General features: G+C 35.4%; 1 protein-coding gene across 6 annotated transcripts in view; it reads right to left on the reverse strand.

Moving 5' to 3' along the window:
- Positions 1–2,163: 2,163 nt before the first annotated feature.
- The window catches only part of LOC140801818 (protein PHR1-LIKE 2), a 34,467-nt gene continuing 17,545 nt past the window's right edge, over positions 2,164–19,085 (reverse strand). For all 6 annotated transcript variants that reach the window (XM_073157129.1, XM_073157126.1, XM_073157128.1 and 3 more), the window contains one exon: positions 2,164–2,817. In XM_073157129.1, the coding sequence (XP_073013230.1) occupies positions 2,512–2,817 (306 nt within the window). In that variant the 3' untranslated portion in view covers positions 2,164–2,511. The remainder of the gene's footprint in view (positions 2,818–19,085) is intronic.

Below are 19,085 nucleotides of genomic sequence, written 5' to 3' on the forward strand. Positions count from 1 at the left end.
GAAAACTCCGAATACAAAAATTTTATATCGTAACGTCACGAATTTTATTCAATTAGTTTCATAATATTTGAACTTCTCAATATTTTTCTAAAACTATGCGAAACTAAAATTTTATAGTTTAACTATGAAATTTGTATTTAAACTATAAATTTCATATTTAAACTATGAAATTCTAATTTTGTGCAGTTTTAAAAAATATTTAAAAGATATTCATCTGACATCCAAATATTATGAAATTAATTAAATAAGTTCGGTGATGTCATGATTTAAAAACTTTTTATTTAGAGTTTTCCAAATTCAATTTCTATTTGCGGCGGAACGAAGAATTCTTAGTTTATATACAATGTGTATAGTTTAAATATGAAATTATGATTGTTTAATTAATCTAATTATCCACCACTATCTCTGATTAATTTCTTAATTTTTTTATGTACAAGTCCCTCTAATCACTATTTAATTAATATAATAAGAAATTAATCTGAGATAGTGGTGAGATAATTATGATTAATTAAATAATCAACAACTCTATAATCAATGTCTCAAAAAGAGATAATTGCTTAATTCAAATTATTTGGTTTCTTTTAAAGAGAACTTAATCTATGTTGCATATAAATCACAATTCTAATTATGATACAATAAGGTATTAGTATAATAAATGTCTCCAAAAGTTTGAATATAATAGGTTCTATATCACTATTTTTCTTCTTTTTCTTCTGCTACTTTCTTTTTCTATCTCTTTTAATTCCTTTTTTTTCTATACAAATCTTTCTAATTACTTTTTAATTAATATAGTAAAAGACTAATTAGAAATAGTTTAAATAAATAAAAACTCTTTAATTAATGTTTCAAAAAGAGAACTTAATCTATGTTACAAATAAATTATAGTATCTACTTAAAAAATGATAAATTATAGTTAAAATTTCATATACAAATTTCGTACTTAAACTAGGAATTTGTCAATCCGTTACAGATAAATTTATTTTTAATATGAAGAAACTCTAAATCTATTTTTCTCTATCCTTACCTAGAAAAAAAAGAGAAAAATTAAGAAATATAAGAAGAAGAAAATATATTAACAATTTTATAGATATAATGACATTTATTTTTTTAACAATTTTTATTATTTTTTATACACTATAAATTTACATAGTTCACCGTTACAATTTATATAGAAACAAATAATAATCATACATAGTCATACTTTTTATTATTTAACTAATCCTAATTATCTTTCCATTATTTTTTATTAATCTATGACTTTATTAATTAAAAAGCGATTAAATAGACTTAGCATAGAGAAAAAAAGATTCAGAGATAAGAAGAGCAATAGAAAAAAAAAGAATAATAAATAATAGTAACATATGAAGAAGATGAAGAAAAATAGTATGGAGCCACTTCTTTCTCTTATAGAGTCCCATCAATAATTAATATGGCCCTACATGATAAAAGGACAAACTTAAAATTTTAAAAAAAAAATCTCATCTACAAAAGAAAATGAAAACGCGTCTAACTCACAAAAACTGAAAACCAAATAGATTTTTAGTACAAACAACCCAACATATATTATACAAAAATAATAGAAGATAAAAGATTTCCATCTAAAAAAGAGTTAAAAGATACAATCAAAGCAATTACCAAAAAGAAATTACTGTCCAACATGGTCATGGTGTTGCTTGAACCAGGCAGGTGAAATTGTAGATGACTCCTGTGACACGTATAATAGTTCGAAGAGAATATGATCTAAAAGGAATGCTTCATAGTTAATGAGTTCTTAAACAGGAGTAATCTATAACCATGTAAATTTAAGTTAAAAAGAGTAAGACATTTTTGAGTTAACGAGTTTTTAAACAGTGAGCTAAACTAGATAAGATGCAACAAAATAGTGCAGCATTACGGAATCATTTTATTCACAAAAATTGTTTCATAGAAAGAAGGCCAAGAAATATAGGAGAAAGTGGCAAGAAAAGACATCACCCCTTTGAAAGCGAGTTGCATAGAGGAAGAGGATCAAGAAAGTCAAGTTCAGAAAGCTGGGAGAAAATGCTATACTTGCACATAAATATATCGATATTAAACATAAATAAATATATGAGTTATGTATGTTTGAGTAACTATATTGATTTGGACACATTTGAATTAGTTGCTCCAAGTATCTCACTGCCATTTATATCAGAAACCTGGACTAAAATTTTGTCCCAATTTATTCATTTCTTCCGTTTTTCAAATCAAAACACCTAATGCTGAAAGAACACACACTTCCTAAACTTTATATTTTATCCCAATTTGTTTATGAAATTCTTTCAGATCACAGAGCTGAGTATCTCAAGCTGTTCCTCTTTCATCCCAGTTCTTTCTTGCTTCACATTTTAGGAAACCTGATAAAGCAACTAATATTTTTGAGAGCAAGTGCTCATAATAAACATCATGGAATGTCAAAAGTCACATGTAATTCAGAACTGAAATGAGCTAAAACTTCACCATGAGGCACATCTCCACACAGTATGCAAATCATCATTTCTGAATGAGAACAGATGTGAGTGACCACAAAGCAGGTGCCCTTCCTGGGCTCTCAATTGAGGTCAAGCAGCTATCTAGTGAACATTCAATCCGAGGTACTCCTCTGTTCGCACAAGCCGCAGCATTCTCTGATGAGCATGGCAATTTCAGGCTTCCAGACTGGAAGCTTAGGCACTCATCATTTTCATGGGTTGGCAACTCAAGCAGTCCATCTCCAATGAGAGCATTGCAGGCTCTTTCTATTATGGAATGCAGGTAGTTCCCTTGTGCCTCAATCCGCATCTGAAGATGGCGCTGAACCTGGCCAGTTGGTTGCAAAGAATTGATTAAATACAAAGTAGGAGACAGAGAGAGCATCATTAAGTTGCATTTCAGCATATAATTATGCTCATCACAACAAATGTAGAAATAGTAACTTGGTGCAGGAGGACTGTTGGGAAAATTTGTGAAGTAGAGTGGACTCAAAACAGAAATTTGGATTTTTCAAGCAAAATGCTAGAAGCTTCCTTTAAAATAGTAGTTTCCTTATCAAAAGTACAGATGGACTCTTTGAAATTTTATCTCCAAGATATAATGTCCTCACAATCAAGTTTCCAAGGACTGAACTTTCAAGAAACTTGGGGACCAATCACCAAATCAAATATTAAAAAGAAAACTAAAAATCAATACTTTTGTATCAAGAAAGGATGATCAAGAGTATGATTATTTTCTTATACTTTAGATGCTGACTTCCCTTATATTTAAAGAGTTTTTAAAGATGGAATAGGCATCTCTTCGTAGTAGGAGAGATCCCATTCGAAATGGCACCTTTTGGACCAAATAGATCCCCTTTTTTTAACCAAGAAAAATTGTTTTCTGAAAGTCGTTCGAACAGCTTTAGAACATTGGATATAATTTACTCTTGGAAAAATCTCGTTCGAACATATTCAAATCTCATTCGGACGAATTTACAACAGTCTTTCCTACAACACTATTTTTTCAATAAAACAGCCCCATTTAAGCATATTTTATTTTATATTATTTACGAAAATACCCTATAATTCCCCACTTATTTTCAAAATTATAGAAAAACAAAAAACATCAAAAATAGAAATAAATAAAACATTTGAATAATGTACAATGTATCGCCATAGGTGGATGACCCTTGAACCTATCGTTTGAACACAATTCAAATACTTTAAATGGATGAGAGGATTAGATCTTGATCTCAAATCATTAAAGTCAAATGAATTAATGCCCACATTGCACACGGTTATTGGTCCTCTTAAGAAAGCGCATTATATGTCTTGTGCTTATCTTGGCTTAGCGGGTACACTTAGATTTTATCGATAACCCATAGAATGCGGCCCTAACCTTCGTACCTGCAAAGGCAGTCTCATTAAGAGTATCCACAACCGCTTTGTATTACTCTAACAATGCTATGAATACTGTTAAGGACTAAATGTCCATCCTTACGTTGTGGATTAAGGTGCATTAGTTTAGATATAGGACTTTGAAATAAATAGTGGCATCCCCACTATTCTAAAGTAATATGCACCTGAAATATGACCTACATGTCAATATTTATTTTGATACTTAATGATTAAGTCCTTCGAACTCTAAAGAGTAGGCCTTTAATCATACTATTCTTAAATCGGTAATAGTTTCATATCTCTCCAAATTTTATTCAATCTCTCACCGCTAAGTGGTTTGGTGAGTGGATCAGTAAGCATTTGATCCGTAGGTAAATACTCCAAAGTGATTTTTCCTTTCTTCACAGGTTATCTCATATAATTATATCTTATTGCTATATGCTTTCTCCTACCAGTAAGTTACTTATTTTTTAGAAATATATGTTGCATCTTGATTATCACAATATAAAGTAATTGAAGAGTTAAGCATTTCATCAAAAAGGAATACCATGTAAAAAATGTCTCAAGCAAATCAATTCTTTACTAGCCTGTGATATAACAATATATTCAGCTTCTATAAAAGATAAAGCAATGCATGATTGTTTCTTAAAAGACCATATAATTAAGCCCCTACCCAAAGTAAATATAACATCACTAACCGATTTAGAACTAGTCTTATCGGAAGCCCAATTAGTATCACTATAACATTCAAGAACAGAATTATTACATCTATAATGTAAACCATAATGCATTGTATGCTTGAGATATCTCATAACTCTAGTAAGTTCTATCCAATATTGATCACTAGGATTACTAGTAAATCTACATAACTTACTAATAGTGTAAGCAATATCTGGCCTACTATAATTCATAACATGTATCAAACTACCAATAATTTTTGCATATTCTTCTTGTCTAATTATCTTAACTTTATTAGGCTTCAGCTTATTATTACTAATTGGTATCACACTTGGTTTACAGTTAAAGAAATAAAATTTTCTTAATATTCTCTTAATATAATGTGATTGTGTCAAAATATAAGCATTATTTTGTTTAATCACTTTTATGCCCAAAATAATATCTACTTGACCAAGATCTTTCATCTCAAATAATCTAGTAAGAAATTCTTTAGTTTCATTTATATTAACCATGTTAGTACCAAAAATAAGTAAATCATCAACATAGAGAGTAATGATAACCTTATATGTATTGGTTATTTTAATAAAACACAACTCTCTACTTTGTTTAAATTTCTTATACCATATATAGGTGTTTGCTTTATATGTATCGGTTATTTTAACAAAAACACAACTTTCTACTTTATTACTTTTGAAACCAAATTTCTTAATTTCTTGTTTAAATTTCTTATACCATTGTCTAGGTGCCTACCTTACACCATAAAGAGATTTGTTTAATTTAAAAATGCTGTTTTAACATCCATTTGATGAACTTCTAAATTATATATAGAAGTAATAGCAAACATAACTCTAATAGAAATAATCTTTGTTACCTATGAAAATATCTCAAAATAATCAAATCCTTCTCTTTGACTATAACCTTTGGCTACTAATCTAGCCTTATATTTTTCAATACTTCTATTTGGTTTAAATTTCTTAGTGAATACCCATTTACATCCTATAGGTTTAGTATTAGGAGATAAATTTGTTAACACCCAAGTCTCATTATTCCTAATAGATTCAGTTTCATCATCCATAGCTTTCTTCCCAAGATATGAATCGGGTAAAGACATAGCCTCACAATAATCTTTTCAAGTAAAAAGGTAAAGAAATAATTATCTTCAATTTCTTTTTCATTTTCAGATTCACCCTTTCTAACAATTTGGGAATCAATTAAATATGTAATCATATCGGGTCCAAAATCTTTTCCAATTCTATGTCTTTTACTTCTTCTTAATTCAGGTTCTATATGAATGCTAATTCTTATCACTAGCATTATCATTTAAACTATTTTCTTCCAATCATCTCAAATCATTAGCCAAGTCCTCTAATTCTAAATAGCTAGCATCTTTAATAGTTAAATGCTCAAAAAAATCTACATGAATAGCTTCAGAAACACTTTTAGAATCAAGATTAAGAAATCTACAAGCTTTCCTATTCTTAGCATACCCTAAGAATATAGATTTTATAGCTTTATTTCCTAACTTAGGTCTCTTTTGTGAAGGATCCAAGATATAAGCTATACAACTCCAAATCTTAAAATAATTTAGATTTGGTTTTCTATTAAACCATAACCCAAAGGTGTCTTCTCATAATTCTTGTGCAAAATTCTATTACCTATATAGCATGCCATAAACAATACTTCACCCCAAAAACTTTTAGGTAAATGAGAATGTAATTACATAGCACTAACCATTTCTAATAAGGTTCTATTTTTTCTTTCCGCAACCCCATCTTAGGGAGGACTATAAGGAGTGGTTAATTATCTAACTATACCATGAGATTCACAAAGAGATATGAAATCATTTGATAAATATTCACCACCTCTATCTGATCTTACTCTTTTACTTTTTAAACCAAGTTGATTTTCAACTTCGGCCTTAAAAACTTACATTTTTCAAAAGCCTCATCTTTAGTTCTAAGCAAATACATATATGCAAATTTTGAAAAATCATCTATAAACGTTATAAAATAATGTTTTCCACCTTTAGTGAGATGATCTTTATTGTCACAAATATCAATATGAATCAATTCTAACAAAGTAGTAGATCTAACAACACTCTTAAAAGATTTCTTACATAATTTAGCTTGCACACAACATTCACATTTAAAAGGAATAGAAGAATTATGTTTAGGAACTAAATTATGATGCATCATCCTATACATAATTTTCTTTCCTACATGTCCTAATATATAATACCAAACATCATAATCATTCAAAGAAAATATATAAGAAGAAATAGAAACTTCATTATTCATAGAAAGCAAATACATATTATCCGTAGTATAGCCTTTTCCCACAAAAGATCTATTTTTGCTAATAATAACTTTATGGAATCAAAGACTATACGGAAGCCATGATCATCTAGTTTCATAACAGAAATAAGATTTTTGATTTTTTTCTAAGTCCGGGAATATAGTAGACATCATAAAGTTTAAGAATTTTGCCCAAAGATAGAGGAAGATGAATAATTCCCTTGCCGGCCACAACAGTTGTAGAAGAGTTACCCATGAACACTGTCTTTTCATCTTCCGTAGTCTCGTAGGTTTTGAAGACACTCCTTGAAGGATTCATATGGCAAGTGGCACTAGAGTCAAACCACCCACCTTCATGTATATTGACCATTATGAGTTCGGTGACCATAACAACCATGTCATCCTCGACTAACATTAGCCTCCTCTGTCTTTTGGTTGTTCGCCCTTGCGGTAGCGGTACTACCTTGCAAAATGCCCAACTTTATCACACACATAGCAAGAACCCTTCTTCTTTCGCTTTTTCTTCTTAAAATCCTTCTTCTTGAACTTAGAAAAACTCTTACCTTTGTTATGATGCTTCCCTTTATTATTTGAATAGCATACTGAATTCTCAATGTTGTGAACATTGTCTTTCTTCCCAATGTTCTTCTCTTGATTTTCACATATGTCTCTAGAGCGAGCTTCACTTTCAATTCGGATGTGTGTTATCAACTCATTAAGAGTTAGAGCCTTCTTCTTATGTTTCAAAATACGTTGGTAATCTTTCCAAGAAGGAGAAAGTTTACTAATGGTATTTGAAACTTAGAAGTTCTCAGTGATAAGCTCCCTACTTTCTCCAATCTCACGAGCAATATTTTGAAGTTCATTTACTTGCTTGAGGACTGATTTAACATCATCCATCTTGAAATCGACATACTTTTGTTAATAAAAAAAGAACGAAATCCGGCATCTTCAATAACATACCTCTATTCAAGTGCTCCATATAAAAGTGTTGCTGTTGTGTACTTGGAAAATTCATCGAACAACGGATTTGTCATTGAGTTGATAATGGTATAGCGGCAAATGTAGTTATCATCGATCCATTTCTTTTGTTTGTTACTGTATTCTCCTTATGATGTTCCTTTCGATAGGAAAGGAGTTGTGATCACATAAGCAACTTTCAATATGGTGAGTTGGTAGAAGATCTTCAATCTTCATCTCTTGTAATTTATTCCATCAAAGCGATCAAGCCTCTTTACTTCTTGTATGGTAGTCTTGAGCATTGAAGACTCCATAATGAGGATGATTACTATCTTAAAATTGTTGTGGAAATTTGTGAAGTAGAATGGAATCAAAACATAAATTTGGGTTAGTACAGTTTTTCCTGAAACACTATTTTTTCAATAAAACAGCCCTATTTAAGCATATTTTGTTTTATATTGTTTACGAAAATACCCTACAAGGAAATGTAGAAAAAAAAGGAAAGATCAATAAGTCCATAAAAGAGAGACATTATGTCGAACATGCATTAAGTTTTCAGAGATGGGGTGTACTTCGAAAAGTCTATTAGTATTTGTGTGAAAGCTTGGGCCTTACAGCAAGAAATAATTGAGAATAGGAAATGTTACAACAAAATACAAGAATTTGGACAACCTAGAGAAATATGAGACTTTCATTAGAAATTTATGAACCTAAGATGGAGAATAATTAGAGAATAATTAGCTTGCTAGCAAAGGGAAAAAGTAGAAGATAAAATGTGTTATTAACCTTACAAAAGAATTTTTCCAACAAATTGCTGTTGGACGTGACTTTAATGTGAAAAGGGGTCTCACTTTGTGTGCGATTAAATTAAATATGATCTTTCCAAAACTCATATATGGGAGTTTCTTAGTTCAGTGAATCTCATCCGTTATACAATATTTCTCATTAATTAGTCCGCATCCCTTAAGTTGCTCACTATGAAGCACGAATATGGATACGCAATACGAGGATATGACAAATTCTTAAAAATAGGATAGGAATACACCATGGATACACTAATGAATAAATAAATAATATATTTTCAATTTGTTGTCAACTAATATATGGTAAAAAATAAAATAAAGAAAGCTTTACAGATTTAGTATCTACATGCCTAAAACTTTAGATTAATATTGTAAAAGAAACTGGTTGAAACTCCAAATATTAGTGAAATATTGAAACCTAACTCAATTACAAATCTATAATCAATTTGGATCTTTAAATAACTTTCAAGTTATGTGTTTAATTCATTATCAAATAAACAAAGTTTTAAAGTATCACAAAAATTGGATAATCGTATACACATATAAAGTATATGTTTTATATCATTTGTTAGCTAAAAAAAAAGATTGAATGATCAAGAAATGTATCGGAGCCATATCCCACCGTATTAGAGTCGTATCCCGCCGTATTGGAGTCGTATCAAAAATATTAAAATTAATATTTTTAATTCTGATACTCCTTCAACTGTATTCGATACGCATCGTGTCGTATCAGACCCAATACATACCGAATACAAGGAGAGGTAACCAAAGTATCCATGTTCTGTGTAACATTCAAAAAAAAATTGAAGGTTGCACGTGAGAGCACTTCTTCATTTTCCCTTTTGTAGATGAAAGGAGTGAAATATTTTTTTCGACGATTTCGTCGTGGAAAGAACCCGTTACCTAATCGAAGTTCCCATCGTCGGATTTGGACATTGAGGAGTCACCGGAGTGAGAGAACACCAAATGCATGGCAATTGAGTCCTCCCCCACCCCAAAGATTTAATTAGAGATTTAATATTTACAGGTTGGATTCTAAAAACCTAATTTTAGTGTTCATGGCTTCGTCGAGCGATCCACTGGCCGACCACATCAATTAGATGCCAAATTTGTCCAAGAGCTTCACATTGGCAACTTCGTGTTGTGGGTGTACTTTTTTCTTGTTCTAGAAGTCCCAATGGGTGCTCCACCATGGACGACGACCATCGTGGTGAGTCTCTTCCATTGACTGCTTGGAGCTTTCTTGCTCTACTTCGTGTGGGCTGTCAGGATCATAGGGCCGATGTTGGCATCGACGGTGTATATGCCAACGATGGGGTCACCGACAAACATCTTTTCTTCCTCTTCATCTTCCTCCTTCGAAAGAGGAAGAAAGAACATGGGTTGGGATCTTTTCAGGAATAATCAGAGTGCAACAATCTGAAGATCAGCCCAAATTCTTCTTAGGGTGGAACTTTCGAGGAGATATGCGGGAGATCTAATGCAACTGAGATCATGTTGATTGGACTTGTCGATCAAAATATGGAGAAAATACTAACCGTGGGTCAAATGGTAGCGTGAGGAACGTGGGTAATGAGATAGGGAAATAATGATTGGGTTTTGTGGAAGATGGTGGCTATGGTAGTAGGGTAGAGCATTAAGCTAGACGAAGGGGGAGAGAGTGGACCAATCCTTGAGAGGCAAGGGGGCACGATTAGATTGAGGGTGGAAGAAGACGACGTCCAAGAGTGGATATCGTTGGAGAAAAGAGAGAGAGAGTTGGGAAAGATAACTGCAATATTTCATCAATGATCCTTAATTAGGTTGCCTTTCACATATTTGGAGGCCAACCTATCAACAAAATAATTAAAATATAACCCTAAGATAAAAGATAATCCTAAGATAATGCAGTTCGCCGATTGCGTTCGAACACAGATTTCGCGTTCTCTGTCGTTGCGAACGTGTGCAGGCGTTCAAACGGTGCATTTAAACACGATCGAATGCATTAAACACGTTCTCTATTTTTGCGAACGCATGCAGGCGTTCGATAGTAGCATTCGAGTGCGACCGCCAGAAATCCTATTCTTCCAAAATAAAAGTTATTTCTAAAATAAATAAAAAATAAACAAAAGTCATAAGTAGCTGAATCGTAACAGCCCACCACACTTCCTCCACCTTGCCCTCAAGGTGTGAAGTCAGGAAATCGATCGACGATCTTGAACTCAAGCTCCCCTGACGCCTCATTGGATGGTTTGCCCAACCATTCAACCAAGATCTCCGTCTCTAGCCTCGAGCCATGTCACCTCCACACAAAGGAATCCTTCCTCAAAAGGGCGGTAAGTGGTGCTGTAATTTTACTATACCCAGCAACAAATCTGCGGTAGTAACCTATTAACCCAAGGAACCCACACAGCTCACGGACATTCCTCGAAAGTGGCCAATGGGTCATACTCTTCACCTTGCTTGGATCAGCTGCTACATCTTCTGTTGAAATAATATGCCCCAAATATTCCACTTTTCTCTCACACCACAAACATTTAGACATCTTGACTTTCAAAAAGTTTTCTTCAAGTAGCTTTAGCACTTCATGTAAATGTTTCAAATGATCTTCTAAACTTCTACTATACACCAAGATATCATCAAAGAACACCAACACATACGGGCACAAGAGTGGTCTGAATATGTCATTCATTAAGCTTTGAAATGTTGCCGAAACATTGGTCAAAGGGCATGACTCGAAACTTATAATGATCGTCATGAGTTCGAAAAGCTGTTTTGTGCACGTCTTCGGAATGAACTCGGATTTGGTGATATCCAACTCTAAGGTCCAATTTGCTAAAATAAGAAGCCCCTGTCAATTCATCAAATAACTCTTCTATCATCGGTATTGTGTATCGATCCTTGACGGTGGCGTTAAATCGGTAGTCGACACAAAAGCACCACGAACCATCCTTGTTCAAGCATCTCAGTAGCCAACTTTGTTATCTCATCTTTTTGTATATGTTACAATTATTGGGGTTTACCCGAGCTTAAGGGAGGCTCCGTTTATGCTGGAGACATCTGAAAGAGATAGGCTAACTCCCTTGGCCATAGTAGCCGCGCCATAGGTTACAATATGGGGTTAGATTGTGTTTTCACCCCATTTAGCCGCACCACTTTGCCATTTCTCCTAAATGTCATCCACATGTCGCGAAAATTGAAACATCACCGACCCTAGGCTTTGTAACCACTGAGTATCCAAGACAAGACCAACACCCCGCAAGGCAAGTGGATACAAATCAACAATCAATTCGTGTCCTTGGATCCGAATTTGTACTCAGCAACACAAACTATTAGCTTTCAATTTTGTTCCATTGCCAATTGCTACCTTAAATGCATTGGTCGGCTCTGCTTCCAACTGAATCCTCCTCAGCAAGCGCTCATCTAAGAAGTTATGCGTGTTTCTCAAATCAATGAGGATGTGCACACAGTGCTTTTTGACCAACCCGTCTACCCGAAGCGTCTTTGGTGTAGCAATTCTGGAGTAGGCATGCATTGAAATTTCAACTTGGATATCCTTCTCTTTATACGCTTTTGGGCCCTCCTCAAGAAGCTCTTCCACAATCTCTTCCTCGACCGATTCCTCCTATGGATTATGTAAGAATTAAAAAAAAAAGGGTTGAGAGAGGAGGGTGCACGTGCTCTGCACGTGCAACCCCCTCCCCTCTCCCTCTCCGGCACGCAACGAGGTAGTCGCAGATATCTCGCCGAATCCAAATCTAATTTAGATTTTGATTTTAATCTATAAATTAAACCCTAATTCTCTCTCTCTCTCTCTCTCTCCTTAACCCCCCTCAGCCACCTTCTCTCTTTTCTCTCCGTTTTCTTCTTTCTCACCGACAGAGTTACGTAGTGGAATCAGCCTACCGGAGTGCCGCCGGAGCCATCGGAGACCACCACATGACTCCTTGGTAAGCCCTCTCCTACCCCTCAATTTTAATTTTAGTTTGATAAGTTAAAATAAAAATACCTAATTTGTGCGATTTCGGCCGGCCGACGGCTTCGGGTCACTGTTTCTCCTCCACTGGAAGCCTTTTGTCGTTGGTCTCGTGCCATGGGTGTTTGCCTTGGAGCCCTCGTGGCTCCAGTCGTCGTCGGCTTTTGAGTTGGCTGTCTACGGTGGGTTCTCCTCCACCTCGTGAGGACGACGAAGTCACGAGAGAAAGTCGAGGGGCTTGAGGTGTGGTCGTTGAACCGTCGCCGGCGGTCACTCTCCTTGAATTCTTCTCTTCCTCACGTCGGTCGCGGGAAGGGAAGGATCTGGTTGGGCTCAGGTTTAACCCGAGCCAACCCTTTTCTTATGGTTTTCGGGTTTGGGTTTGGATTTCGAATCCAAAGACCCGACCCGAACCACTAAAATTGGGTGGGCTGCGGGTTAACCCGTAGTCCAATCCATTGTTTGAGTGGGCTGGGCCAGCTGTAGCCCAGCCTAATCCAATGGGTAATTTAGCCCATTTTAGTTCTTTTTAGTTTATAAATTTTAGAAATATTAATATTATTCAAGTTAAATTTTTTTTTTTTATTTATTATTAAAGGTGGTGATTTTTAGCACGTGAGCGAGAGATTTGAGATTTCAGTTGTCTTGCCTAGACTTTGGTGAGTGGATTCACTCACATATTTATTTTTATTTTATTTCATACCTTGTCGACCATGTAATTTTCTTGTGTGCAAATTTATTTATTTCATCCTTACATGCAAATTTAATTGTTACATTTTCTGTGTGCATTTAATCATTATACTCGGTACATCACCATACTTTGTGCAAATATTAAATTTAGTTAAAAAAAATAAGACTAGTATTGATACGTCTTAGAGAACAGTCCCGATATAAATCGCTTGTGATTTTTCGTGGTGACTCAAGTCTATTTGATAGTTCAGAGGAAAGTTGTCAAAACCAGAAACAAAAAAAAAAAAAAAAAAATTTAGGGGTTGAGAGAGGAGGGTGCACGTGTTCTGCACTTGCAGCCCCTCCCCTCTCCCTCTCCCTCTCCAGCACGCGACGAGGCAGATAAGGGGGGATTTCATCTAATCTGAATCGGATTAGATTTAATCCTCTTCTAATCTATAAATTAAACCCTAATCCTCTCTCTCCTCAACCCCCTCCCCACAGCCTTCTTCTCTTCCACCGTTTTCTTTCTTTTCTCACCGTCGGAGTCGTCGCTGTGGGATCGGATTGCCGGAGGAAATTGGGACCACCACACTCCTCCCCTATGGTGATTTTTAGTACTCACATGTTTATTTTATTGTATTTCGTATTTTTGTCGACCATGTAAATTTTTCTGTGTGCAAATTATTTATTTCACCCTTATGTGTAAAAATTAAATTGCTGCAAATTCTGTGTGCAAATCTATTTATTTCATCCGTACGTGCAAAAATTTAATTGTTTTATTTTCTGTGTGCATTTAATTATTATATTCAGTGCATCACCATACTTCGTGCAAATATTAAAATTTGTGAAAAGAAAAATGAGATTAGTATTGATACGACTTCGAGAACAGTTCCGGTATAAATCGTTTGCGATTTTCCGTGGTAACTCAAGTCTATTTGGAAGTCCACGAGAAAGTCCTAAATTAGATCACTGCGGTGACTTTCTTAGGTGACTCTGGCGGGGTTAGGGAACAGTCATAGGATGAATGAGAAAAATTCCTAGGTGACTCTAACTTCTCTCAATGGTTAGAGAAAAAGACAGAGTGTGTTAATCACAGGATGATACCCTCTGATGACCCTAACCGGATCAGCTATGAAGAAAAATCCCGAGCGTCATCTCGAGGTGACTTCTAGTTGATGTGGATCCACAGGGTTTAGACCTATCGAGACATATGAAAGTATAAATATCAAAAGATGTTAATATGTTGAAAACATGCAAGATTACAAGTTGTCACATCTCTCTATTGTTATCATTGTTATTATTTAGAGAGCATGCCTATTGTATATTGTGATGGATATTATTGCTTTTAGTTTAATTTATTCAGCATTAATATGAATTAAAATTTATTTGATTTTCGAGTGGATTCCACTCACTGAGCTATAATTGTTGGCTCACGGGTTCTATTGTTTTTGTATTATTATTTATTTTAGGTAATAGTCAGCGGGGCGGCTGAACGAGATGTACCCGGACTCCACCTCCACTTAGGATCACTTATTTACCTTTTTGCTCTTTTAGATTTTGTGCTTTAGATTAGAAGTTTTATTTATTTAATTTAGAGACTCAAAAACATTAACATTGTTTTTTTTTTATCTTCATTGCAATTAGTTATAAAATTTAATAAAGCACATTCTCATTTTATTTATTTATTTTGTCATCGTACACGTAGAGAGTAATAATAAGGCTTCGTGCATCTCAAGCATATTGAGATGCATGGCCGGTCATGATTCCTATTTCGGGTCGTGACACACCGTCTACCTTCATCTCCATTGCCATCCATAATCCTAACATCCACTCCACCCGTCACTACCACCACCATCCGCAATAAATCGTAATTTTGTCGCTATTGTAGTGTGAATCTACAAAGGGCATAAATATGAAAAACGTAGATCAGGGAGTTATGAATCGATTCCACTAGGTTTCGTAATTTTTTGACTACAAGAGAATATTTGGTGAATACTTTTCCTCGGTTACGCGTACTGCTTCCTGCAATAAATTTAGATCTTGAAAGAATCGTTACCATCCTTAATCCTAACATCCACTCCACCCGTCACTACCACCATCATCCACACTAAATCCTAATTTTGTCGTTGTTGCAGTGTGAATCTACAAAGGGCATAAATATGAAAAACGTAGATCAATGAGTTCCGGATCGATTCCACTAGGTTTCGTAATTTTTTTACTACAGGAGAATATTTGGTGAATACTTTTCCTCGGTTACGCATACTGCTTCCTGCAATAAATTTAGATCTTGAAGGAATCGTTCCGTAGTCTTATCATTGGTATCAGCGCGACCATGAACAGACAGGCCACATATTATTGCATTCTAAGGAGATATTGAAGAAACCTTCTCTTTTATATCACAAAATACTTGCATGGCACTACGAATGCTCCCACATTTTGCATACATATCAATTAGCCCAACACTCAAGTTATCAGTGAGATGGATAGATTGCTGATAATGTAGACATGTATCCACTTTCCTTGCTCCAATGTTCCAGAACTAGCGACAGAAGAGAGTACGCTAACCAATGTGATCTCATTCGGTTCGACATCAGTACTTTGCATTTTCCAGAAAAGTTCTAGGGCGAGATCAGAATAACCAATCTGAGCATAACCTGCAATCATGGCACTCCATGAGACAACATCTCTATTTGGCATCGCATCAAACAATTGTTTTGCCTCATCTACCAAATTATTCTTAAGGAGTCCAACCATCAAGGCACTCCATGACAAGGAATGATACTTACTCCTTGATTCAAATTGCACACAAGCATCATCAACAAGATTGCAGAAGTATTTTAGAAATATTGATATTATTCAAATTAAAATTTTTATTATTATTTATTATTAAAGGTGGTGATTTTTGGTACGTGAGCTAGAGATTTGAGATTTCAGTTGTCTTACTTAGACTCAGGTGAGTGGGTTCACTCACATATTTATTTTTATTATATTTCGTACATTTGTCGACCATGTAATTTTCTTGTGTGCAAGTTTATTTATTTCATCCTTACGTGCAAAAAATTCAATTGTTAAATTTTCTGTGTGCATTTAATTATTATACTTAGTGCATCATCATACTTTGTACAAATATTAAATTTAGTAAAAAAATGAGACTAGTATTGGTACGACTTAGAGAATAGTCCCGGTATAAATCGCTTGTGATTTTCCGTGGTGACTCAAGTCTATCTGAAAGTCCAGGGGAAAGTCATAAATCAGATCACTGCGGTGACTTTCTTAGGTGACTCTGGCGGGGTTAGGGAACAGCCCTAGGATGAATGAAAAATTTCCTAGGTGACTCTAACTTCTCTCAACGGTTAGAGGAAAAAAGACAGAGTGTGTTGATCACATGGTGATACCATCTGATGACCCTAACCAGATCAGCTATGAAGAAATGTCCCGAACGTTATCTCGAGGTGACTTTTAGATGATTTGGATCCACAAGGTTTAGACCCATTGAGACATATGACAGTAGAAATATTGAAAAGATGTTAATATTTTGAAACTGTGCAAGGTTACAAGTTGTGACTCTCTATTGTTATCATTGAGATCCATGGCCGGTCATGGTTTCTATTTCGGGTTGGGACAATGTTGGTATCAGAGCCTAAAATTTTGTCATCCTAAATCACCCTTAGAGTTGTGTGGAGGTTCGGTAGCATAAGCTTAGGTTCGTTATGAAATTTTTATTATATTCAATAAAATTATTCTTATCTCATTTATAAATCTTAAAGGGGCAATATATATACGCGTCGTCGTCGACGAGTAGCTGCGGCCCAGAGTTTATCTCCTAACAGGAGTAGGGAGCAAGAGTCGGCTCCTGCTCAAGCGCCAGCTCTTGCACCAACTGCTATTCCTGGTTCGGGATCGAAAACTGCTCCTACCCAAGCTCCTACTCCTATCCAGACTCTTACCCCTGCCCAGATCCCCACTCCTGCCCCAGTTCCTGCTACTCATACAGTGGTATCAATGCTACAGACCCTTCTTCAGGCCATTGGAGGACAGTCATCGCAGACTCCGGCTACATCAGAGTCAAGACCCCTTAGTCTAGATATAGTGTTTGAAATTTTTTTGAAGGCATCTCCACCTGCCTTTAGAGGGACTACTAATCCGATTGAAGCAGAGGCATGGCTGCTGCGAATCAAGAAGATATTGCGAGTATTGGATTGTTCAGAGGATCAAAAGGTTGCCTTGATGACCTATATGTTTGAGGATCGAGTAGAGCATTGGTGGCAGATGATTGAGCGCCAGTACATTGGACGAGAGAAGGAGTTGACCTGGGGAAACTATAAGAGGATTTTCTTTGAGAAGTACTATCCTCGGGCCTTAAAGAAAAAGAAACATGATGAGTTCTTTGAGCTGAGACAGGGAGGCATGTCTGTGGTGGACTTTGAGGCGAGGTTCACTGAGCTGTTGCGCTTTGTTCCACATATAGCAGCGAGCGAAGAAGAGAAAGTTAGCTTCTTCAAGGGTAAGTTGTGGCCAGCCATCAGAGATAGGATATCACTATTCCAGTGTCAGACACTTCTAGAAATGGTGTCTAAGGCACTCCTTGCCGAGAGAAACATTGGGGAGCTTCGCCAAGAACGAGAACAGCAGCATCCACAGAAGAAGCTGAGGAGGTACCAGGAGCAAAACAAAAGAGGTGGTTAGTCGTCTGGACAGCCCTTGAGAGCCGGGAGTGGACCAAACTCTTCTGGGGGAGGTCCCAAACAGAGTCGACTTAAAAATTATACGAGGTGTGGACGCTCCCATTCGTCTAGTGTTGGGTGCAATGGAGTACCACGAAGCTGCTACAACTGTGGAAGACCCGGCATGTGGGGGATGGCGTCCAACTTCTCAGTAGGATCAACAGCATAGACCATCCCAGTCCAGCACAGCGAACAATAGGCCTCCAGCAAGTAGCAGAAATCCAGCCAGGAGTGAGACCAGAGAATAAAGGAAGAATTTATACTTTGACGCTGGAAGAGACTGAGCACTCACCATCTGTGGTGCAAAGTACATTATTTATTTCTTCCATACTAGCTGAATCGTAATACGACGACCATTGTGGTGAGTCTCTTCCGTCGACTGCTTGGAGCTTTCTTGCTCTACTTCGTGTGGGCTATCAGGATCATAGGGCCGATGTTGGCATCGGCGGTGTATATGCCAACGATGGGTCACCAACAAACATCTTTCCTTCCTCTTCATCTTTCTCCTTCGAAAGAGGAAAAGACAACCATGGGTTAGGATTTTCTAAACCCAACCCGTATGTAAGCTTAGTTAAGCTTAGTTAGTAGGTTAATAGTTTAATGGGTTGGTGGGTTAGTGACTTAGTAAGTTGGTGAGTTGTGTAACAACTCGGAATTTTAAAACATAAATAAATAAATTAAATAAAATAGAAATAAATATTTAGATAATGAGGAATTTCATTTTATCTCTTATATTTTAGGATTCAGATTAAATTAAATTAAATTTTTAGGTATATCTTTAAAATATTAGAATCCTTATTCTAATAGGACTCTGGTTTAATTTTTTTAACTAAAAAAAGGGCTCGGAAAGAAATTCTAGATGCGATTTTAAGTGAGTAGGTAGTGGCAACACTGTTGCAGTGTTATAGTACCGAAAAAAAGAAAAAGAAAAGACAAAAGAGAAAGAGATAATTTGATTAGAAAAAAAAACAGAAAGAAAAGGAGATCAGTCTTGAGAGATTAGAGGAAAGAAAAAGAAAGAAAAAGAGATCATTCTTGAGAGAGATTAGAGAAAAAAAAGATATTATTCTTCAGAGGTAAGAGAGAAAAAAGAAAAGAAATAGAGATAAAAACGTGTCACGACCCGAGAT

The sequence above is a fragment of the Typha latifolia genome, chromosome 15 (genome assembly GCF_019914945.1).
Source record: "Typha latifolia isolate L0001 chromosome 15, TyphaL0001v2, whole genome shotgun sequence".
Lineage (NCBI taxonomy): Eukaryota > Viridiplantae > Streptophyta > Magnoliopsida > Poales > Typhaceae > Typha > Typha latifolia.